Source organism: Mugil cephalus, chromosome 7 (assembly GCF_022458985.1).
Source record: "Mugil cephalus isolate CIBA_MC_2020 chromosome 7, CIBA_Mcephalus_1.1, whole genome shotgun sequence".
Classification (NCBI taxonomy): domain Eukaryota; kingdom Metazoa; phylum Chordata; class Actinopteri; order Mugiliformes; family Mugilidae; genus Mugil; species Mugil cephalus.
This window is the reverse complement of record NC_061776.1, coordinates 12,484,461-12,509,376: the sequence shown is the minus strand read 5'-3', so window position 1 is coordinate 12,509,376 and position 24,916 is coordinate 12,484,461. Positions and strand designations below refer to the sequence as shown.

General features: G+C 42.1%; 1 protein-coding gene across 2 annotated transcripts in view; it reads left to right on the top strand.

Annotated features, from left to right (window-relative positions):
• b4galt2 (UDP-Gal:betaGlcNAc beta 1,4- galactosyltransferase, polypeptide 2) overlaps nucleotides 1-24,916 on the top strand; it is a 187,256-nt gene that overhangs the window by 83,681 nt on the left and 78,659 nt on the right. For both annotated transcript variants that reach the window (XM_047588864.1, XM_047588865.1), the window contains exons 3-4: nucleotides 8,033-8,151; nucleotides 9,612-9,728. In XM_047588864.1, the coding sequence (XP_047444820.1) occupies nucleotides 8,033-8,151; nucleotides 9,612-9,728 (236 nt within the window). The remainder of the gene's footprint in view (nucleotides 1-8,032; nucleotides 8,152-9,611; nucleotides 9,729-24,916) is intronic.

Here is a 24,916-nt window from a genome sequence, read left to right as displayed (position 1 = left end):
ACGTTTGGAAGCAGCTTAACCATGGTTAAAAACCAGCATGAGTTATATGTATTTTGGGATGCATTTGCTGCATGATCAGACTTTGCTTTTACTGATATGAACCATTTTCCTCAGTTTACCTTAAGGTGTACATGAATGTCAAAAGACCATTGCTGAATAAATGTCAGCAAAAGAAAAGGGCTTAATTTTAAGGTCAAGAAGATTTGCAAGAGTCAAAACTTTGGTGCAAAAGTAAAAAAAATAAATAAATAAATACCAAAAAAGCAAACAAAAAAAAATCACTGTTTGACTTTTGAGAGTCTGCATACAGATATCTCTTGTGGAACGAGAGGAGGTTACTTTGAAGAATGAAAAACTCAAATGTCTATCTACCGCTGTTGTTTCAGAACCATGAAGTCTGCAATAACATGGAGAATGTGCAATTACACCCGTCTTTTTATGGTTGTTTTCCCGGCACGGAAATAAAGTTAATATGTGTAGCCTGATGACACTAAACTGTTAAGGCATATATAATCACTGCTGCTTAGGGATGCAGGGCCGTATTCATCACGTCCTCATAGGGGGCCTCAGAGCCCGGGGGGGGGGATCTGCCACAGATCTGCATTAGTCCCTTTCATGGACCAGCTGCCAATTCCAGGTGGCCGTATCTGTACAGTAATAAATATGTAGCAACAGAACACCAGGGGCACTACCTGGACTAGATTAAACTGAGATGTGTCCCGTGGTCACCGGAGTGGAGAGAGAGTGGCAGCGACATGGGGGGGAGGCTGAGTCGTGAGTGTTATGTGTCACAGATCTTTCAGCTTTGATAGAGATGCGGCGAGAAGGGCAGAACAGATCGGTGACATGAGACGGGAGGAGAGTTACAGCAGCAGGGAGCACAACTAATCATCAATGGATGCTCTGTCTTTTTTTTTAAATTTATTTATTATTATTGTTTTTATTCGACTTCGACTGTGTGTGTGTGTGTGTGTGTGTGTGGGTGTTGCCTCAGGTGTGCTCTCACTTTATTGAGTTGGTACATGTGCTGCTAAACTAATAGCTCTGAGATTTGGTTCATTATTACGGTGAGTGGGAAATTTGGTGGGAAATACTGTGTGTGCATGTGTGTGTGTGTGTGTGTGCGTGTGCGCCTATTACTGTGTATATTTCCAGACAAAAGCAGCATGATTGTAATGTATTACTGTAATATCACCGCATAGATAAGCAGGAGATATTACGCCCGTGCGTGTGTGTTAGATAATTGTGTAAAACGTTACAACTCTGATTTCTCATTTCTCTCCCTACCAACATTAGCACAAAACCAAATCCTCTCTTTTATTCTTACACCTAACACAAACACACACGTTTACTCCTCCCCGCCGTCTCTCAGCCGTATATACACAAGCACACTCTTTGTATTATTCATGTCTTCTGTTTCGGAGCAGCACAGTCGCGTCAGTATCTATTGAAAAAACTTTCCGTTACTTTTGTCACGGTGCTCCTTTTTTCTTTTTCTTTTTTTTTTTTTGCAAGCCTAGCGACCTCTAAATGTCACCACTTTTTAATCAACGCGACCCTGTCTGTCGGTTTCCGTGTAACTCTTTTGCTTTTCTCCGTGGCTTTTAAAGATTCTACCGATCTGATGATTTCTCGCCAAAGACGACGGAGCAAATTCACATGCACAAGACGCCTCACACGGAGTAAAAAAAGCACATGCAAACATTATTAAAAGCCTCATCTGAATTTGGTGCCGTTTTTAATTAAAGTTCATCCATTAGGGAGATATGCGAACTTTTTCCCCTTAAGATGGGAAAATGGAAAGCACTCTTGTGTCTGTGTCAGGCTGCAGTCTGGAGTAAGTTAGTGGTTTTACTCTGGAATATACAGAACAGAAAGCTCGACGAACCCCTGGTAAGTGTGAGCTTATTGAAGTGTGTTTTTGAAGCTCAAAGACGTGGCTCTAGCCGCCGCCATCTTTTTAAAGATAAGATAAGATAATAATGAAGTTTTTCCTTCACATTATGCATAACTTTAATCCCTATTATACTTCAAATGGGTAAGTTAACTTCAAATTCATATCCGTACCACTGTTATGAATGTGGAAATACATTACAGAGTCTAAGTTGTAGACGTCTCCGTTTATTAGACGTTTATTTCTGTTGTAAAGAAACATGACACTCTTATAGGAGGTGCAGTTTTTTAGTTTTTCTGTGTTGGCTTCATTTATCAGCCCCAGAGGTTGCTGCTTGGTTTTCCCAGAACATTATGTGCTTTAGCTTTCTTGACAAGGATCTTATCTGTCCACAAAGTACTCGATTCACAGAGTTCACAGCTGCTTTTTTTTTTTTTTTTAACCCAAGGAGAAGTTACTGTACAGCAGCTGCTTGTAAACATAATTTAAATTCTATTGCTTGAGTGTAGATTAAAACACACAAAAAATGGTTTAGGGACAGACAGAGGTGTCACTGATTAATTGTTTTTGAACTTTGGACTAAGTCATTCTTGCTGTTAACTTTAGCTCCCGGCCTCTATGCTAAGCCAGGGGTCCCAAGTCTCACGCACTGTGAATAAATGTGAAAAAGTGTGAAAAAGGAAACTCGCTGCACGTAGACTTTAAAGGAGAATAGTAATCTATTAAGGAAAGGCACGCTGCTCCACTTAATCTGCAACCAATCAGAAAAAATCAGCGACCACTCAGCCAGTCAGAAAATATCAGCGACCAATTAGCCAATCAGAAAATAGTATTTGTCGTTGCCAGGTGAAATAGGAGAGCCTGAACCACGCCTTCCGCAAATACGAGGAACATGTGTCAAAGAAGTGGAAGTCCACGATCTGGTAATCACTTCATCACTTAATTTATTAGTATAATAATTATTATTATTATATTTTTTATAATAGTTTCTTATTACAGTCTAGAAACTATGCGCTATATTTGCTTATGAATCATGTTAGGTTGTCTTTAAACAGACCACGACCCAACTTGAGAGCCCTGGCTAAGCTAATACTAGTCTCAGCGCTACAGTAGGGCTTGAACGACTTCGGATTTCAACTATTATGTGGTGATAGTCGAGTCGACATCGATTAGTCGATGACGGCACATTTAAAAACAGAATAGAAAATAATTGTTTTGCAACAATGAAACCTATATTCTTGACCCGGAGCCATATTGTAGCATCTAACACAAAAGAAGCCATGGAGGCTTTTTTCAGCAAGTTTAACTTACTTAAACTTGAACACCACCCATGTCAACTGATGTGCAGCCTCCTTCTCTGGGTGTCTGGTGAAGACTTTGACTGACGGCTGTTGAGAGGATTAAGGCCGCTCCTCTGTTGACGTTAGCATGTCTTTCCAGATGAGTGTGCATTGCAGTAGAACATTTGTTGTATTTCAGGAGGACTGACTTACATATTCTGTATGTCACGGTAGAATGGGCTTCATCTTAGGTGAAGTATTTCCACAGGCTGAACTGCCGCTAGTTTGCGACGACCCACTGGGTTCATCTCGCCTGTCTCCTAGGAGACGGCCATGTTGTTATTGTCACGTGGTCGAGGACTAGTCCACTTCCTGTTTGTCATAGCGCGGCAGTAAAGTCGGCTAGTCGGTACAGCTGCAGCTCACTAGACTTGAGGGTGGCATCAGTCTTCACAAGAAAGCAAACACTGAATGATTTCTTTAAAATAACATATATTGCTACTACTGATGAAAAGATTATTTATTTATTTATTTATTTATTTTACACAAATAAGGTCATAATTTAATATCTAAAGCTCGATCTTTGGCACCAGAGCTCCTATGATGATCAGTGACGTTGTACTGTGTTCTTGATACTGTATAATACTTCCCCGGAAGCCTTGTTCTTAATCCTCAAGAGAAATTATTATAACCCTGGCTACAGTTCTCCGTGTTTCCAGAAAACCTAATATATATACTACGCTGCTGCTACTAAGAGAACACACAGTTATATTAAAGCCACGGAGCCTCGTCTGGTGCAGAGGCACACTGCACTAAAGACACACAATACTGTCGCTGCCTTAGACCGGATTTAAGGCTTGCCCTAAATAAAGCGTAATATAGGGCTCACAAGTGGGTTATTGGTTTAATCGTAAATGAAATGACTGTGCTGGAAATTTATATTTGAAAAATCTTTCCACGCTCGTTACCTTATAATGAAATAATTTTGAGGTTAAAATAACTCGTGATCTGAAGCTACGGTGCTTTTTGTGCATCGCGTGCTGTTGTGCTGCTTTTTGCCGTGTGAAAGGCACATAACACAAGATGGAGATGGAAAGGCTGTGCTCCACTTAGCGTCTCATTAGTGCAAAAGAGAAAAGAGAAAGTGCGACATGAGTGCGGAGAGGATGGAGGGTGGCGGGAAGAAGTGGTCAGGGGAGAGGGCTGGAGGGCCTATTTGCATTCAGCCCTGGCCGTGTGATAGAGAGGTGTGTTATGAACATGTAACCTTGTTGGCATCGATCACACTCCTCACCTGCGTGTTGATGGTTGGAGGAGACCTCTCAACGCAGAGCTCATACGCCGATGCTAAGTGGATTAGTGCAGAGGATACCGTCTTCTATTCCTGCACACCACGAAACACACGCTGGCCTCAAAAGGTGTGCCACGGCTAGGGTGATAATTTACTTTTTGGACACTCGCCCTCATTCAATCTGTGGATCAGGCTTGTTCCAGTGCTTGTTCCCACATCAAATGATTCCAAGCTAAATAAGAGGTACACTACAGGTTACAAGCAACTTCAACTTTCTGTTCATGATGCCTTTCTTAAAAGAACAGCATGATCAGACTTTGCTTTTACCGATATGAACCATTTTCCTCAATTTACTTTTAGGTGTACATTAATGTTACCAGACCATTGCTGAATAAATGTCAGCGAAAGAAATGAAGGGCTTAGTGTTAGGGTCGAGAAGATTTGCAAGAGTCACAACTTCAGCGCAAAAGTAAAAAAAAAGAAAAAAAGAAAAAAAGTTTGCATTATTCACTATAACTCCTTGGCTTTCCAGAGTCTGCATATAAATATCCCTTGTGGAACGAATGCCTGGTATACGCCATGATGTTGTTAAAACCAGAGGAACTTACACTAACGAAAGAAAAACTCAAATACCTGATAATTATAGTCAAAATAAGTTACTCTTTATATATATATAATAATCATGTTTATTTTGATGCAAAGTACACCAGTGAAACTATGATCTTTTATGTGCAAATTTGATGTTGCTTCCAAGCTTTTAGCCTCTAATATACATAAAATAGTGTGTGTGTCTTTGGGGTTGAGCCACTGAACTGGCCTCGTTGCATTATTTCCAGCATAGCACCAGCTTTGAGTTTGGAAGAACTGTGACTCAAATGATTTCAACATATAGAAAAGGAGGAAGGAAAATACCTCCACATGCACCAGTGGAAAAAAATGGGATTCATCGTGGATTTTTTTTATTTATATGTATATATATATATATATATACAGTGGGGGAAATAAGTATTTGATCCCCTGCTGAATTTGTAAGTTTGCCCACTTCCATAGAAATGATCAGACTCTGGTTTTTATGGTTGTTTACTGGTTATGGGTATAGACAGAATATCAGTCGAAAATGCATAAAAAACACACAATCTAAAAGTTATAAATTGTTATGTATTTTATTAAGGGAAATAAGTATTTGATCCCCAAGCACAACACAAGTCAGTACTTTGTAGAGAAACCTTTGTTGGCAAGCACAGCGATGAGACGTTTCTTGTAGTTGGTCACCAGGTTTGCACACAGCGCAGGAGGGATTTTGGCCCATTCATCTTTACAGACAGTCTCTAAATCCTTCAAGTTTCTTGGCTGCCTCTTGGAAACTCGGAGCTTCAGCTCCCTCCACAGGTTTTCCATCGGGTTAAGGTCTGGAGACTGACTAGGCCACTCCATGACCTTAATATGCTTCTTCTTGAGCCACTCCTTTGTTGTCCTGGCAGTATGTTTTGGGTCATTGTCATGTTGGAAAACCCACCCACGAGGCATCTTCAGTGTTCTTGCTGAGGAAAGAAGGTTTTTGTCCAAGATGTTACAGTACATGGCTGCATTCATTGGCCCCATAATGCGGTGAAGTTGCCCTGTACCCTTTGCTGAAAAACAGCCCCAAAACATGATGTTTCCACCTCCATGCTTAACCGTGGGTATGGTGTTCTTTGGGTCATACTCACGTTTTTTCATCCTCCAAACACGGCGGGTCAAGTTAATGCCAAATAGCTCAACTTTGGTTTCGTCAGACCACAGCACTTTCTCCCAAGCCTTCTCTGAGTCATTTAGATGTTCACTGGCAAACTTAAGGCGGGCCTGTACATGTGCCTTCTTGAGCAGGGGGACCTTGCGGGCACTGCAAGAGTTCAATCCATAACGGCGCAGTGTGTTGCCAACTGTTTTCTTGGTGACGGAGGTCCCAACTGCTTCCAGATCATTAACAAGCTCCTGCCGTGTTGTTTTAGGCTGCTCCCTCACCTTTCTCATCATCATCCTCACTCCATGAGGCGAGATTTTGTGGGGAGCTCCAGACCGAGGACAGTTGATGGTCCTTTTATGGGTCTTCCACTTGCGAATAATGGCACCAATAGTTGTCACCTTCTCACCAAGCCTTTTGCTGATGGTTTTGTAACCTATACCAGCCTTGTGCAGGTCTACAATCTTGTCCCTGACATCTTTTGACAGCTCTTTGGTCTTGCCCATGGTGCTGTAGAAGTTGGAATGTAAGAAACTGATTCTTAGAGCAGGTGTGCTTTATATACATGACGAGTTAAGATCAGGAGTATTGGTAATTAGTTGACTGAGCATAGCTGTGTGCCACATGCGCACCAGCCAATCTGTAGGAGCCTGAATTCTAAGTGAATTGTTGGGGATCAAATACTTATTTCCCTTAATAAAATACATAACAATTTATAACTTTTAGATTGTGTGTTTTTTATGCATTTTCGATTGATATTCTGTCTATACCCATAACCAGTAAACAACCATAAAAACCAGAGTCTGATCATTTCTATGGAAGTGGGCAAACTTACAAATTCAGCAGGGGATCAAATACTTATTTCCCCCACTGTATATATATATTTTTTTTTTTTTACAACAAGGAGCTTTAATCTTAATGTCACAGAGGAATCAGCTGCATTAAGCTTTGGGAATACTTGTGTAATAGGATCAACTCATTGATGGTTTCGTTCCATCAAACACAGAACATCACGCGTCTTATTTGTAAAAATTTGTCCTGTGGGTAGATGAGTGGAATTATTTCCACCTAAAACGATTGGCTACACAGAATTATGAACTGTACTACAACAAATATAGTTCGCTATCTTCTCCTTTATGCGCGAATCTATCAGCTAATGAATCGGCTAATGAATTCCTGGCCTGCCACGCAAGAAAGACTAATGAGTGACATAATGCTGCTGCAGAACGAAGCCTCAGAGTCTGGTTGGTTAAAACGAGGGTTTTGGTTTTGGGGCTTTTGTTGGAGCCCAAACAACGAAACCTGCTTGTGTATTTTAATGATGCTGCTTCTCCTCAGAATGAGCGGCCTTAGTTGTCGTGCGGGACAGAGATTCCAAATGAACCCTGCTTTTAAATTAGTCTGAAAGCACACACACACACACACACACAGACAGAACACACAATAGTATCTGATCCGTCAGTACTCAAAGCAATGATGGATGGATCTGTAGAGATGTAACATATGGTGCTGCTATATAATTACCTTTCACGCTGTTTACACCACCCAACTTCAAAGTCTTTGTTTATTTTTTAGAAATATATGTTTTTCCAAAGCTTGTGCATCTTATTAAATGTTACATTATGCACAGCGTATCCCTTGAAACCATTATTTCTGCGCACATCACTTTGATACATGTGTAGCCTCGCTTTGAAGCTACAAGCTCTCTCCCTGCGTCCCTCACTTCCCGCGTCCTATAATCTGCTTTTTTTTTTTTTTTTTTACCCCTTCTACTTGTTTTTCATCTTCACAGCTCCTCTGTTATCCTCCTCATCGCGCCTTCCTCTTTCCTTGTTTCTCCTCAGTGGGGCGTTTGTTGATCGAGTTCAGCTCCCAGATGACGATGGAGCGAGTGCAGAAAGAGAACCCCAACGTGACGGAGGGAGGCCGATACACGCCCCCTGACTGTCGGCCCAGATGGAAGGTCTGTATGCGTGTCTCTGGTTTCGCTGTTTTTACATTCAGCTTTAAGTATGAAAATGAAGAACACATAAACAACAAAACATGTGAGACGTTATACATCGTGAAAATTAGTCAAAATGATGATGTATTGATTATAGTTATGGAACAGAAAAAAAAAAGTCTTTGTGAAAGACCTTGATTTTACTGTATCGTAATATGTCTACAAAATGATAAATACCACACCTAATTTTGGATTCATTGTCCATTTCTTAACCATAATGGAATTCAATAATACACAGATCAGCCACAACATTATAACCACTGACTGTAGAAGTAAATAGCGTTGAACATCTTGTGACAATTCAGTGTTCTGCTGGGAAACTTTTGGACCTGACATTCGTTTGGACGCTACTAAGACATGTAGCAACAGTCACTCCCACCCCATGGGAATGACACTCCTTGATGTTGGCAGCCACCCCCAGTAGGATGCAGCCTGACACAGAGAAGATGGTTTGGGAACAAATCAAAAAACCTAAAGAACAGCACAAGGTGTTGACCTGGCCTCCACATGCAGTAGATCCCAAACTGATCAAGTGTCTGTGGGATGATCCACAGAGGCCCCTCCCCTCAACCCATGGGACCTAAAGGCCCCCCCACTAACAACATTATGTTCCCAGACACCACAGGACACCCTCAGTAGACTCATGTCCATTCTCTGGTGAGTCTGTTTTGGAGGCACAAGGGAGACCTACACAATATTAGGAAGGTGGTCATAATGTTATGGCTGGTCGGTGTATTTTGTGCCTTGAACCTTTAACAAGATTAATATTATGTCATACATCAAATTGCAAAAATCTGTTTTGGATTGATGTGGAGAATGAAATCTCTATAAAATCAAATCTATGTTGAAATAATATTCACCAATGGGATCTGACTCCAGTTTTTAGAATTGAAATCATTGCGAAAGTTTAGCTTCAGTGCCAGAAATAATAATAATAATTAAGTTTAACCTTTCAAAACATTTTTTGTGGCAGTTTTGAATTGTGCCATGATCCCCTACAAAATATAATGAGTATTTTTAAGTGTTTGATTCTCTCCCCTGCTTGTTACTCGTCTGAGTTCAGAGTGGATTCCAGCCTTTCGGTCTTTCAGTGTGCGACCATCACAGTGCACACAAGGTCAGATAGCTGCCGGCTTTTATCTGAATGCGGTATTATGAAGATCTCATGATAAATTGAAGTTCAGCCTCGGTCGGTTTTGAACACACACACATCTCAAGAGCAGACATGAAGGAGAACTGCTCCCACCCTCTAATCTGTCCACACTGTGACTTTAATCAGGGCGACTTTCAGTTCATTTCAGCACAGTTACGTCAAGAGAGAATCCATGCATCCCTCTTCCATAGACCTTATTCAGTACGTTTACTGGCACAGAGCAAAGTAAAATGGCTCCGATTTAAGTGCAGCTGTCACTGTTGTTTAGGTGGCCATCATCATCCCGTTCCGTCACAGAGAAAATCACCTGAAGTACTGGCTCCACTACCTCCACCCTATCCTCAGACGGCAGAAGATCGACTACGGCATCTACATCATCAACCAGGTAGGCCGGCGGAAAAGCCTGAGCGCTGATGTGAAGCACAGAACGAGCTGAATCTGACCAGATGATGGCAAATCACGTATTTAATAGCTTTGGTTGTGGCACAGAAGGAAAAAAAAAAAAGAACTAATGGAAGAAGTGAAAGATTCACTGACACAGATGAGACAATTACCTGAGTCACCAAGTTCCAAGAGACAATAAGTTCTTGTTTAAGTCGATGTGGTTTTTACGCAACGTTTGAATGAAGTTTGCTCGGCATTTCTCAGTTAAAAGGCATCAGCGTAGACAAACATGAGTCCTCTTTCTCTGCTAGTCAGTCACATACCTGATACACCTCTGAGGTAATCGATAAGACATGTGACTTCACGTCTGACATTGACATTGTTGTGTGGAAAAAGTACTTTTTTTTCTAATTTGTTGTTGTTAATATCTAATCAGTTAACAGACTAATTATTAATATCAATGCATCACACGCATCAAAGAAATCTTGAAATCGAGCAAATCTTCCTTTTCAAGTTCCAGTATGAGAAATAAAGTAGGTTGAATAAAAGTTGTTTCATGATAAATAAACTCTTCAACACATCATTATAATTATAAGAAGTCATGAGCATACGCTTGTTAAGTTCTGTAAAAGTAAAGTCAGAGCATCTTCAGGTATTTAAATTCATTCATTCAGTGGAAAAAAGAAAAAAAAAACTGTCTGCCCCCCTCCGTCCTTCATTGACTGCCTCTTCAAACCAAAAGAAAAACACTTCTTCAGAGTAAACAACTTATTTGCTTCCGCTACACTTCACTCGGCGGAGGATTTTTAAGTAATGATGTGTGTAAGTTTTTCCACACGGCGATGGGCGAGAGTTCCTCTTCTTTTACATTATGGGTAATGAGCTCTCCTTTCTGCCCTTTCGCTCCCCTGTGGGCCTCGCGCAACGTCTTAATCACTCCCCCTGTGGAACAGACCTTTGGTTCCGCCTGCCCTGCTGCGCTCTGCTCTTGATCTGGCAATGTTCCAGTGTGTTGCTCTCTCTCCGCTCTCTGTCTTAACACGTTAACACTAACGCACACGCATAAACACCCATACTTTCCAGATCTCGTATCTCCAATGCAAAGGCCAGTCTAAAGGCCTGGCTGTTAGAGTGGGTGCAGCCAAATGGAGCCATTTCTTTAACTTAAACATCTCTTTTACTTTCAACTCGTCAGTTGTCGACTGTAAATACTCGTTTTCGTTTTCCATTTTCAAACAATAAAATTAAAACAAATGGAACAAGACTTTTACACAAACATGCTTCACCAATGTAATTTAAAAGGAGATTCTCATTCTGACAGATTTCCAGCTCCAGCAGATTTTAATTGTCTGTAAAAACCCATACGGCTACTGTGGGTAAAACTATTTCTTTAATTGGATAATGAGAGAGAAGTGAAAAGTAAAAAAACACAGAGTCCAAAGAACAGTTCCACCTGGTGGTAATGGAGACGTCACACGAGACGCGTTTGATCACCAGGATTTATGAGTAATGCAGGACAACTGTGAGGACGGCAGACAGAATATTGATGGATTTAAAGGACAGTGACTTATTGGTTCAGAAATCTTGGGCAATGAAATCCATATTCTTGACCTGAATACACATGATGTGACATGAACAGACAGCTCATGTGCTACATACTGTGTGCTTCAGACGACAACTTTGACGATAAAAATTAACCAGAAAATTGAGTAGGTATTTATTTGCTTAATCAGAGCGGGAGTCTTAGGCCATGATGCGTCCAGTTTGTCCGAAGCCGAGGAGTCAGAGTCAGGAGTTAAACACAATAGATCTGTCGGCAGATGAAGACTGAATCATTTGTACAGCTTAGGAAACAAAACGCTGGACCAGAAAACTAGGGTACACGGCCGGTTGTGGTGTTGAGGCTCAGTATTTGTAACAGCTGTGAATATCGATTGTTGGCAGCTTGTAGGACCACTCCCACAACTGACTCCACTCACAGACTCAGAGGGAATACAGGGGAGGGAGAGGAGGAGGAGGAGGCAGATGACGTGACGATAGATACCATCCTAAATTTCATTGAGGCTTGGCAATGGATTAAACCGCGTTGCCAACCGGCACTCTTGTCCATGGCCGAAACCATCCCACTAAAACGACCGAGCTCGAACATTTATGTAATATTGTAACGCTACGGTATACATTAGTGTCCCTAAAGATCATTCTACCTAAAGGGGTGTAAAAGCGGCAAGGAACCGTTCTCTCCCCGTTATTGCATAAAATTACAGGTTTGTGTGTGAACACGGGATAATGGGATAATGCAGGTACTCCAGTCAATAAAGCATTCACTAATCTCGTCAGTTTTTGACATTTAAATGTTACATATTATACCTTGAAAAGGATTCGGCTTCGGAGCAAAAAAGGGGATTTACTTCCTTACTGAAGGAGATTTCTTTTTCCCACTTGCTGTTAAACCCTTCTCTTCCAGTGGAAACTCGGTCTGTTCATTAAACAAGCAGTCGTCCCCACACTGAGGATCTTTTTCCGTTACACTAATGTCTCATTACAAGGTATAATTTTTTACACCTCTTCATGTCTTTCACCTCCACTTCAGAGAGGCACCGTTTCGCTGCCGGGCTGCAGTCATGTGGAAAACCATCAACACTTTCTCCTCTCTGGTTTGTCAGAGGCTCGGTGTGGGCTTTGTTTGAAGTGGAGATTACCTTCATGTACAGTATTTTAAAATCTACTTGAACTTGTTGGATGGAGCACGCGCGTTTGTGCTACCAACTTTTGCAGTGGGGTTAATTTCTGCCTCGTGCTTTTGAATTGGTTTTAAGCTCACCTAGAGACCAGTGGATTAAAAAAGCGCGGCTGAAGGGATGTACTTCACCTCCACATGACAGAGGAGAGAGGCAATCTCTAAAAACTGTTTCCAAATGATCTGACCCTCAAAGAACTTCTGCTTAAGGGTAAAAAAATGAATAAATAAACTTCAGGTTTCTCATTCTAATTGCGCTGGTTTCAATTTTATAATTGGCACGGAAAGACGTCTCGAGGTTACGCGTTTTTTATTTAGCGGTTTGTCATTTAAAAGAAAGAAAGAAAAAAAGGAAAACCCATTTTAATAGCATCGTTTTGCTGTAAGCCCTTCTGTTGAATCTACGTTTTCATGATCCATTTTACCTATAAAACTTTACCCAGGATTCAAAAAATTAAGCACTTTAACAACTACACGCTAACGTTTGACACCTCGGACGTCTCTGAATTCCTTTTAAAGACGTCGGACAGGACACGTGAAGACTCTGACCTCCAGATAAGCCGACAGGAAGTCACAGGAACAGAAGGTAGATGCACAGACGGGGCGGACAGGCAGGGAGACCGAGAGGAACCAAGGAATCGAAGCGTCAGATTTTGATGACAAGAAGTCCTGATGTGTCCGACACGATGGCCGATTAAATCTTTACACCCACCAACGATTTTCGAGGGGACGGTGGAGCGTGGGAGCTTTTCTATTGTGCCCGTTCGAGTGTTAAATGAGTGTAAGTCTGGAACCTTTTAACACATGGTAACGGGGGTTGAAGTGATGGTGGTGGTGGTGGTGGTAGGTGGGGGGCAAGTGGTGATAATTTCCCACTTCCAATCTAATCCTGACTGCCCGATAATAGCTGTCACAGTCTCAGAGTAAAATCAAGTATTTTGTGGACGGAAAAAGTCCTTGGAGACTAAAAAAAACAAAAAAACATGTGTCTATACCGAAATGTGAGCATGCACACACACACACACACACACACAGATGAACCGACGTCCTCCTTCCCACATAAGCTGTACCTTGGCAGCTGGCCCAGGTATATTAAAGGCTGCCCAAGCGCCTCGATATTGAGTGAGGTTGAAGAAATTACAGATTACCGATATGTACCGGAAACGAGGTACTGCCGGGGTCAGAGATGCAGCTACACCCATTCACACTCAGCGGCACTGCACACGTGTGTTTCAAATCAGAACATGAACATTATCACCTTCACGGAGGTAGCTAATGGTGGAATGAATGCGATGGCTACTGACTGTGTTTAACGTTCCCCTGTTAGTACTGGATACGTCTGCTGTATTTTTGACTATGACTGTGCTATTTGGACTTAATTATGGGGCTCGTTTCAACCGATACAGAGAGAAAAGTATGTCTGCACACAATCAGAAAGTCTTGCAACCAGTCGGAGCCATTTACTCGTGTGTGTGTGTGTCGTGTATGACTACGTTGCTGTTGCTCCTCTGTCCATAAAGCTCGCCAGAACACTTTGATTGGTTGAGTGAATCTTTGCTGGAGCATCATCACTTCCCAATGGACTGATTCCAGACATCCGGGCTAACTTCAAGGCTGGCCGGATGTGCCATTTATATTTTGTTTGGTGAATTTAATTTCCATCACAGACATGGTGTGTGACTGAAGCTGAATGAGCACATGAAAGAAGACACTTTTTCACTACAGTCTCAGTTTACATGCAGCGCAAAAAAATCCAACAACTGTTCTCCTCCTCCACACTAGGTGGCGATACGTGTCTTTTCAGCGGGATAATACCACGTTAACACGGCCCGATTTCCGGGTTGACCTATTATGTGATATAATAAACAAGAGTCGTTCTTGCAGCGTAGGAGCATTTCAAACAACAACCAGATGGATAATAGTACATTTTTTAATCTCGTACGTAATGTTCGCGCCACTTCTGGTGCAGGTAAGATCCGCGCTATCCCTCAGACGGCTCTTCTAGCGGCTCCGTTTCTCTTCTTCTTCTGCGATCGTATTTCTTTGGTGTTTTTGTTCCGGGGTCCCACGCCAGCGCAGCGGTTGTGGAGCATGCACACACGCATTATCCGATTGATAAGTCCGATTTCAGTCGCATTATCTGGGTGTCTCAATCCGATAATGAGAACTCCGATTTTAAATGGAATAAAGTGTTTACATGCACTTAAGTTCTCCTGTTATAGTCAGATTAAGGCAATAATTCATCTTTTTTCACGTGCATGTAATCGCACTGAGTGGTGGAGTTTAAAGGTGGTTATGTAAAATCTGTGCTGCCCCTCCCCGCTCTTGTTTACGGCTGCAGTTCCACGCCTTCCTCTGGTGTGAAACTTTTGGTAGTTTGTTTAATAGAAAACCACTAGCACGTAAATGTTTGATACCGTCATTTCACTCTTGAACAAATCCCGCACATGTTTGCCCCACGTAGAATGACGAGTTTCGGGGCGGGACAGACAAACGGAAGATGAAAAGAAATTGACACGGGCAGAATTGAAAAAATACCTTCTTAATTCTTTATGAGTGAACTCGGTCAAGTTGGGAGGCAAAAACGTTTTCTTCTTCTTCACAGCATGTCAGAGAAAGTCCGTACTGTAGTTTTGTAGCATTTTGTTTCATTGTTTCAGTTGAGTTGGTGAGGTATTATCCTTTTTCAAGATTTCACAGAGATATTTTCACAATCTTAATAAATGGAAACAATTGAAGGCTACGGAATAAACATAAACTGCCTCCTGTTATGACCCAGGGTCATTGTGTAATATTTGTTTTTGGATGTATGACTTGTCTGTGCTGTTTTTTTTTTTCCCTTTTCCATGTGCTGTTCCTCCCTGCCTGAGGGTGGTGCCACCTCTGTTGGTCTCCAGGTGCTGGCTGGCAATTGGTGAATGGGCGGGAGGAAACCCTATAAAATGGCCGTCATTTTGGAGTTCTTCCTCTCCTCTTGACCCTCCTCCCAACTGAACCAGGCATTTGTGTGTGATTTGGCAATTTGTATTTGTTAGCAGACCAGGTAGTGGTAAGGGTGAGTAGCTCTTTTTGTTGGGACCTTTTTCTCCTGTTTATTTTTATAGGGAGTCAGGTTAGAAACCTGTATTTTGATTTCCTTTATTTTTGATTAGGTAAGTCAGCTTGGGGGCACAGTGTTTTTTTGTTTGTTGTTTTGGGCCATGCTCACCCTGAAGCCTATCACTACCATTGTTGATTAAATAAATAATTATTTGTTGGTCTGCAGCTCTGTTGTATGGTCTTCCTTGGGAGTGGGAGAGAGAGGGGGGCATCCTTTCCATGTTACATTCGGTTCCCCTAGGTCGGACGTAACACTCCTTATTGTGTTGTCTGGACATTTCTGTTGTAATCATTTATTCTAAAAGGCAGAAGTCATTTACTGTCAAAGTTTTAGGGGTTGTGAGTGTTGGGAGTGTGAGTTTTTTTTTTTTTTTTATCAGCTATCATGTGGCTCTGAGTAGCGGAGCTGGTGCCGGTGAGGTACAGTGTGTAGGCGTTGCAGAGGCATCATGCGGAAAGTGATATAGCAACCTTGCTGTTCTGCCCCGCTGCTCTGTGTCCTCGCTGCCTGCCGAGGACCGGGGCCAATGTTTGTTTGTTGGCCATCGGCTCATCGTGTAAACTGGAGAAAAGCCCAGAGAGAGGGGTGGGTGGTGCTGGTGGTGGTGGTGGTGGCGAGGGGGGGCAAAAAGAAAAAGCAGGTGAGAAAGAAAAAGGGAGGTGAGCGACAGAAGTGATGAAGCAAGAAGAGCCATCTGCTGCTCTTTTAGGAGCTTTAGGTCAATGGGAAGCTGTACGTCCTTATTGATGTATAACGTGTTTAACGCTCTGCAGCTGGAGGAGGCGTTCGAGGCACATGATTGTCTCTTTTGATTGTCTCTTTAAGGGAGAGGGAAAGTACAGAACCTTTACACTGTGCCAGCGATATATATATAATCCTGCATTAGTATTATGAGCAAAACAGCCATTGTTGTCCGCGGCTGATATAAGGCTACAGTTACTCATATATATTCAATTACTGGAGGTAATTTAGTCGAGTAGTTTCAAATCTTGGAACGGCGCCCTCCCCACCCCACACAACAAAAGGTCACAAAATAAATCTGACAGGGTGTGAGATGATTTATGTCGGGCGGTTCTGCATATGTGTTAATTTCTGGGCTTTTCTCTCTTGTCTTGGTGGAAACCTTACGTGCTGCCCTTTTTGTGCGCTGTGACAAAATGATTTGAAGAAGATGCAATACACAATGTGCACAAAATACTAAAATCCATCAAGGTGACACAATAAAGTCACACATCCGTGAAGTTTAGGCTAGTAGGCAGGCAGGCAAGAGATGTATTCAACATGTACGCGCTGTTGATATTTCACATTTTAAAATGAAATAAAAACAAATAAACATGAAAATAACACATAAAATACTAGGGGCGTAACGATTCGTTTCAACAATGATCCGATTCGATTCACGATTCGCGGTTGCTGATACGATTCAAGGACGATTTTGGTTCATTTAGAACGATCCGATCCGAAACGATTCAGTGACTTGAAATTGACTCAGTAACTTTTTAGCCAAAATTTAAACCAGTGTAACTGAAATAAATACCTACTCAGTGTTTCCCCTACATTCATTTAGGAGTGGCGGGCCGCCAACATATAACGATCTTGCTCAGTATCTACTGTTTGGGGTTCTTAATCTACCGGTTAGTGTCACTTTTTAAACTTCCTCAAGTGTCTGGATCCGCTGGACGACGCTCGGTTTATCAATAAAGAACGAGGTTATTATGGCCCAGAAGTTTAACACCACGTGTCCGTTTCTGTTTATCATCTCCTCTTTTGAGCGCTGACGTTCTCACTACACGCTGGTCTGTTGACAATATCGCATGATGGTGGTGACCGACACGTGCACGTCAAATTATCCGACGTTTCATCGAGTTGTTTTCTTTTTGCTCAGGTCAGTGTGTGTCACTGGTGGGACGAGACGTGAAGGCGAATGTTAGCATTACCATATACACTAATTTTGCCATTGATGTTAGCCGGAAGCTAACGCATATTTGAATAACGGCGTTTTCGGTCTATAAAACTAATTTATAAATTTTGTTTGTCCAGTCTGACGTGCTTAATCCAATGCGTTATTTCCTAGTATCGATACAATCGATTGATTACCTTTTAAATAGATATTAGATCAATGTATGTCGTCCAGAAGGCCAACTTGCCGAGCACAGATCGATGTAGTTGGATCGTAGGAAAATAAATTGATTCATCGATGCACTGGATGAATCGTTACACCCCTATAAAATACACAATTTCATAAACCCAGACAAGATATATTCTGGCCTGTGTCATTATGCTAATTTACTCGATTTCATTTGGGATTTTGTTACATTTTTTAAACTCATCATTTGTGTTTATATTGTAAAATTTCCTATAAAAATAATTACTAAAAAAAATCTATTTTCTTTACAAATATAGTGGTAACTTAGTGTTAAATTGCAGTAAAGTCAAAATTTTCCATAAAATTGTGCTAAATATTTGAGTAAATAAGCTCCTTACTGGTGGTCACACACATGTTTGGGCTTCTCCAGATGCTTCCACAACACCTTTTTTCCCCTCTCCCGCCTTAAACTGCTTAAATAAAACACCTTTCTTGGACTCTCGGGACTAACTGCAACATTTGGAGACGCTTTCGTAAAGTAGTCCTAATCTCCATTTTTTTGTGGCGTTTTTTTAACTCCAGTGGAAAGTTGAGAGGACAGAAAAGGGGAAGGCAGCGCAGAAAGCAACACACTGACATCTGGCTTCAGCACGCAGCGCTGTAAGCTTCCACCGGGCGCCTTGCTTCACTAATCCACCAAGATATGACCCGCTACCCATTTTTCTCCCTCCAATCTCCCCCCAGTCCATACACAAACACACACACGCCGACTTTCCAGTAGCTCCTCTGAGTCTGTTTAGAGTGTCAGGTTGCGTCGCGGAGTCCAGTCAGCCTTAAACGCAGTTTGTTCTTATTCATGTCTTCACTTCAGCTCCAGCAGTGTCCGGCTCTGCGTGGACACCAGAGGATCAGGAGGGATTAGGCTCTGTGTGTTTCTGTCTGGGTTTGTTTGGGGATTCGTGGTGAAGGTCACATTAAGGCAAACCCGGGTTAGCCTGGTAGTATATATAAGCGGGCAGACTCGGAGCTGGGATGTTTGTGCTCGCGCATAATGGTTGCTGCAACAGTTGCGTCAGATTTCAAGAGACCTGAGCTCACGGCCCATCGATGCTCACTGCGAAGGAATTTATCCGTCGGCCCCTCAGCTTTTTGAAAAGAAATGAAACAGCAGCTCCAGTAAAAACAAATAAAGGAGGATCATAAAATTTGTGACCTCTGTGGTTACAAGTTTGTCTTATATGTAGATGTACACCGATCAGCCACAACATTAAAACCATGGACAGGAGAAGAAAATGTTATTGACTCTTTTGTGACTATGCAGTGTTCTGCTTCTGGACCTGGCATTCATTCATGTGGATGTTACTTAGACATGTAGCACCCCCCCCCTTGATGGCTGCAGCAGCCATCCCCAGCAGGATGCAGCCTGACGCAGACACACACACACAAACAGTTTAACCCTTTAAGACCTGAACATCCGCCTGCGCATAAAAAAAAGCAGGCACAAAGGAGACGTACACAACATTACGCAAGGAAGGTGGTCATAATGATGTGCCTGATCGGTGCATGTAGTTGCAAGAAACAAAGCGATTGAGGAATCCACACACCCACTCCACTAAAAAGAACATTCACTCCACGAAACTCTTGTTGTTATCAGCGCCTTTGTGTTCACATGACCGATGTGATGAAGCCTGTTTAATTATAACGCTCATTGTCATCTTATCTGCCGGGCGGCGGCGCAGGTCTGGGCGGCACGTTCAGGCACCAACCTCACAGAATTTAAAAAAGGGCTCTCGCATCTGAATCTGTTCAGCTTCTTTCCCTCTCGCCACCACAGCTCCAGTCTACTCGTGGCTAATATACATCTCCTACCAGAAACTGAAAATATAAAAAAAAAAAGGAAAAGAGGAAGATGAGGGAGTTTGTGTGCAGTTGACCATGGAATAAGGTATTGATCCAGTGAGCAACAGCTCTGTTCCTGTTCCTCCTCCACCTTAACCCCCTCTGCAGCCTCATGTTCTGGTGTTTGCTGGAGCGCTGTTACTGTTTTGTAGAGGAGCTGTACGGTAAAATAATGTTCTGTAGCCTTAGACCCCGTTTAGTCCCCGGTGCAAAGTGCTTGATGTGATTGCACAGGCTTGTGCTGTGATGAATTATAGATTTTGCTGCAAACTTCCCCTCTCCTATAAGTTTTCAGCGAAGCAATCCTCAAAGGCGTCCATTACGACAACCTACAGTGGACAATGGTGAAAAACAAAACAACCTGGCCATTTCAGTGTAACTCCTGAAATGACTTTTTAAATGTCCTAAAGCTGCGTTGGGACTGCGTGGACTAGGCCCAGTCGTCCACGTTCGGTTGTCGGAGAAGTCACGATGTTAGATTCATTTGCCAAATGATCCGGCTCTCAGGTACGGCGTGATAAATAACTGGTGTAAAAGGTTGTTGTGCACTTTCAAAGTGAGACACAGTGGGCAAAAACACCATTTTATGCATTAACATTTCTTCTATCAAGCTATTTTTAAAAAATGCAGTCAGTTTTTTCATGTACTGTATTTCGTTAACAATGGTAATCCAGTCCTTCCTTGATGGTAGATTTGTCTGCAGCCATTTCTTTGTAATGGCCTTCTTGTTTGCAGCGAAGAGCACTCTATAGAGGTAACTATCCGTAATTTTACCCAAATACAATGTCACAAACAAAAATCACCTTCTAAACCAAAGGTTGATTGAATTTCTCCTACGAGATCCTGCCAATATGGTTGGATGAGGGGGCAGAATATATGGAAATGTTCAGCCATAGACTGTCCACATTGTCTCCAGCATTTACCCCGTCCATGGTAACTCTGCTGTGACTAAAAAAAAAATCGTATTAAGTTCTTCCAGCACAATTCTTGAACTGGAGAAGTTTCATGGTGATATCTATTAGTTCAAAGTTTTACCCTGTTCACCTGTAGTGTCTCGCCTTAAACTAAACTATAGTTATTGGAGAAGTTGTCTCGACTAAGGCTTTTGTTCGCAGCTCCCTTTCTTTTTTATTTTATTCTGATCTTTCTGTAGAAGAGCACAGTGTAAAACACGAATATAAAAAAAAGATTTCAGTCCGTATCTATAAAGTATAAAATAGGAGTTTTATTGCATCCAGCCTAAAACTGTATGTAACACAAGTGAATGTGACATTTTCCAAAGAACATTTATTAAAATTCAAGTTCATATTCTTGAACCTTTATATTGTTGTTATATAAATTTATATTTTTTCGTCAGTTGAGTGCACCTCTGTAGAATTCAGACTGAAATGTTGTAATATTTCTGGGCTGCAGACTCTGAGTTCCTGCCTGAGGTTTTTAAATCTGCCTAACTCAACAGATAGAGGAAGAATAGCTTTTAACATTTTGCAGGTGTTTTTTTTTTTTTGTCCAGATGGTTTTTCCATTTAAATCTGTGTGATGGATCATCACTGATGCCACGCATGCATCATTCTTCTAAAGTACTCTTCTGGGTCACCTACGCGCCAGTAAAAATGCTAAACATTACCTTGTGTGTTTACTTAACACGCTCAGACACAAAGTGACACCCGGTGCGAGCGCAAATCCACATTTCAGCTTTTTTTAGTGATGCATAATTTAATGTTCCCTTTCTTGCCTCGGCGTCCCGTTCAATCACACGTCCATTAACGCTTGCGCTAAATGCACAAATACCTCCCCAACAAGCACAGTGCAATGTGACCTTGGCAGTTATGCCTCGGTTTTAGACAAACGTACAGTCTCAGTTGTACAACACGAGCCAGCGACTGCAGAATAAACACACAGAGCCGCGCGTCGGACTCAACGGTAAACAGATGTACAAACACAAAACACGGAGGAAGCGACTTAATGCAATATTTAATGTACAGAAGAGCTTTCTGGGGCGGGCTTCGTCATCACGAACAGAATTTGCGCATAATTCATGATCGTAATTCACACAGGATAATGCTCTGAGAAGATATTTGAAATCCCAAACTTAATTTGAAAACTGCAAAAGTAAGATGAACGAGAGATTTAGAGATCGAGCTGCAGGAGCCATTTGGTTAAAGAGGTGTTTCCAGGACTTTGCCTCTTTAGAGATTCTCCGTCAATATAAAATATATTATATATCAATATATTTTAAATCAGATTAACAACTAGTGATGAATAAATTAGAGGTGTTCTCCTCTCGCTGGAGGTTGTGGTTGTAGCAGCAAACATTTGAAATGTACCTATTTCTGACCCAGAAATACACCCATTGTAGTTCCTAATGAGGAATTCACAAGGAGCTCACAGATTCCTACCGAAGGCTTTATGCTTCCATGACGGCTGTAAGAGCACCCCTCCGTTTTTCACCTTCACCTGAGGCTGCGCTGTTGTTATGTTTGGACCGCAGCCCTTCCACCGTTCACACTTTCCTCTCTAGCCGTCAGCCAAACTTGATGACCTCGCCGTACAGAGAGCCGATCACAGCCGTACGAAACCTTCTAAGCACCTCGATGAGCCCTCGTTTGAGCCGCCTGGAAGTGTCACTCTGATTCAGACCCGTCCGTTCCTCTGCTGTTCTCCTGCGGCGTTCGTTCACCTCAGCCTCGCACCGAACGCCGTTCGGCTCGAGCTCTGCTCCACTTCCCCGCTGAACACTGATTTGGCAGAGAAGGCCCAGCGAATAAGTGTTTCCCTCCCTTCCTACCCCTAAGTGTTGTGGGAGAAAATTAATAACGCACCTGCAGCACTCCCCCACGTTAATGGTGACTGAACAGAATTCACCTCGCCTCAGAATGAGCTGAAAATAACGTTTGAATGAGTGCTCGTCTAAATGGTTGATGCCTCCGCTGTGTTTGCTGCTAAGGTGAAGGATGTTGGGCTTCTTTAGAAATGCGCGTCTTATTTTGTAGAGCGAAGGTTTGAATGGGTGCAGCAGAAGTTCAGAGAGATGGTCCTGGAGTCCAGTCTGGAGGGTTTATGCTGTCTTTCCAAAGACGAGTGGTTTGGTTTAAGTACTTTAAACTGTCTGAAGGTGTAAATAGCACTATCTAACACTGAAAAAGACTGCTGAAAGAGAAAGAGACCGGTTTCCAACTTGTACCCAGGCTTTCATTCAGTATGTGCTGTGTTAAGGCTGTTACATATACAGCCTAGAGACAGCTGTTCTGTGATTGGTGGGAAATTGGAGTGGGTGTGGTTAATGCGTAAAAAGCAGAAATGCTAGTGGCCACTCTGTGAGCTCCCAGATGCTAATATTCGCAGTGTGAGCATTAATCTCTCGTGGGTAGAGATCGGTGTGGGTGGGTGCATGCTGAATGAAGGGCTCTTCTCTGTCTCCTGCATCTCCCACAATGCTTAGTGTGTGGGATGTTTGCTGCAGTGGGAGGGCCCTCTGAGGACTTACCCAGAGTTCACCGTGAAGTATAAATTTCCTGGCCAAAACTAACTTTTGTTCCGTTCTCGCAGGGCAAATGTCAAACTTCTCGCCGAGTGTGTAACAAGATTTAGGCTCTGAAATCAACTTTCTAGTACATAGGTCTTCAACAGGGGGTCTGCGACCCCTAGGGGGTCCGCGGAGGTACTGCAGGAGAGTCGCAAACTCTTCGGTTGATGAGACATTTTTTGTATTTTTTTAATTTTCCCCCTCAAATTAAAATTTCTTTGTATAAGCATTAACATGAATCCCACACATTTTAGTAAAGGTATATGTGGAGGCAGAAGACGTAGTCTTTTAGTCACTAGACCTGTCAATCTAAGCCTCTTATACACAATAGGCCCCGCCCCCATTGCTGCTGAGCCAATCACAAGGCCGCATATTACTCATTGATTGGCCGAGAGCCTATGCAGTCCCAAAATGAGATCCAGAAGCATGCTATAATATTAGCAGAAGAGAAGCTAACAGTGCAGCTCACTCCATCAGCCAACTACTGAGGCCAAAATGGATCGCTTTGTTTTATTTTCTTTATCTTTTAATTTCTACCATACTGTTGCTTGTTGGAAATAAAAATAATAATAATAATAATAATAATAATAATAATAATTGAACCTGTGTATTATTTGAGTAGCTTAGTGTTGAATGCTAAATGATGATGATAATATATAAATAGCACTAGGCTGAGTTTAATATAGAACACATGTAGTAGGTAGGTGGTCCCTACTTAATCTCTCCATCAGTTTGGGGTCCTTGGCCTGAAAAATGTTGAAGACCCCTGTTCTACATAAGACTGGATGGTACAGTACGAAAAATATAAGTTACCATTATGCAATTCCTCTGCTTATTCAGATATTACAAGAACCCAGAACATTTGATTGTACATTCAACTCAGTCAGACCGTGTTTCTTTTAAAGACCTAAATCCAAAACATTATAATGTAACGAGTGATTAAAATAAAAAAGCCAGACTTGAGATGTTCTTGATGAAGTCATCAGACTTGATTTCATGCTGCTGTTTGCGTTGCCTTTGTTTTGTTTGTTTTAAAGAAATTAAATGAAAATTAAAATATAATCAGGCAGGTGTTTTGTGACTACAATACCTGGTGGTTTGATGTTTATCAGGTGAGACAGTGAACGGATACCAAGACACGGCGCGATGCCTTCTGGCATTATGAAACGGGATTTTATTATCACCGCCCCAGTAATTTTTATCCTGCTCTGGGAGGATTGTGAAGTGAAGAATCAGCCCGTTTTCGTTAGAGTTTTATCAACTAGGACTTTGATCGGGGTTGTGAAGTCCGACCAGATCTTTTTTTTTTTCTACTTCTACGGACAACTCCCTGCTTCAATGCAGCAGCCTTCAAGCCCCGAAATGAACGATGCAGTGTCCCTGATGCCTGTTGGAACAAGGCAGATTTAAAAGCTCCTCTTTGTCTCATAAGAGTAACATCCTGCACTAATCTGCATCGACTGTGTTTTATGTACTGTATAACGGCTTCACTTCCGTAATGTCGGCCATCGCAGGAAACCATTTAAATGATACTGTTATTGTCCAGGAGACATGAGAGGCAATCTGATTTCCGTCTGGGCCCTAGAAATCAATGTTAATGGAGAATGCGAATGTAATAATGACTGTGGATACGGGGCGCATGCAAATCTCAGGAACTTTAGAGATGGAGAGATACGAGCGAACAGATGGAAACAGGGAGGACTGTTGGACGGAGGTTAGAGAATGACCCGCGTGTTTTTAATACTCCGCAACTTGCACGTCCCTCTTACTGCATTTCGTTATAAAGGCAAACATCCACATTTAGTTATCGCCGTGGATCCTTTTTGTTTTGTTCTGCCCCG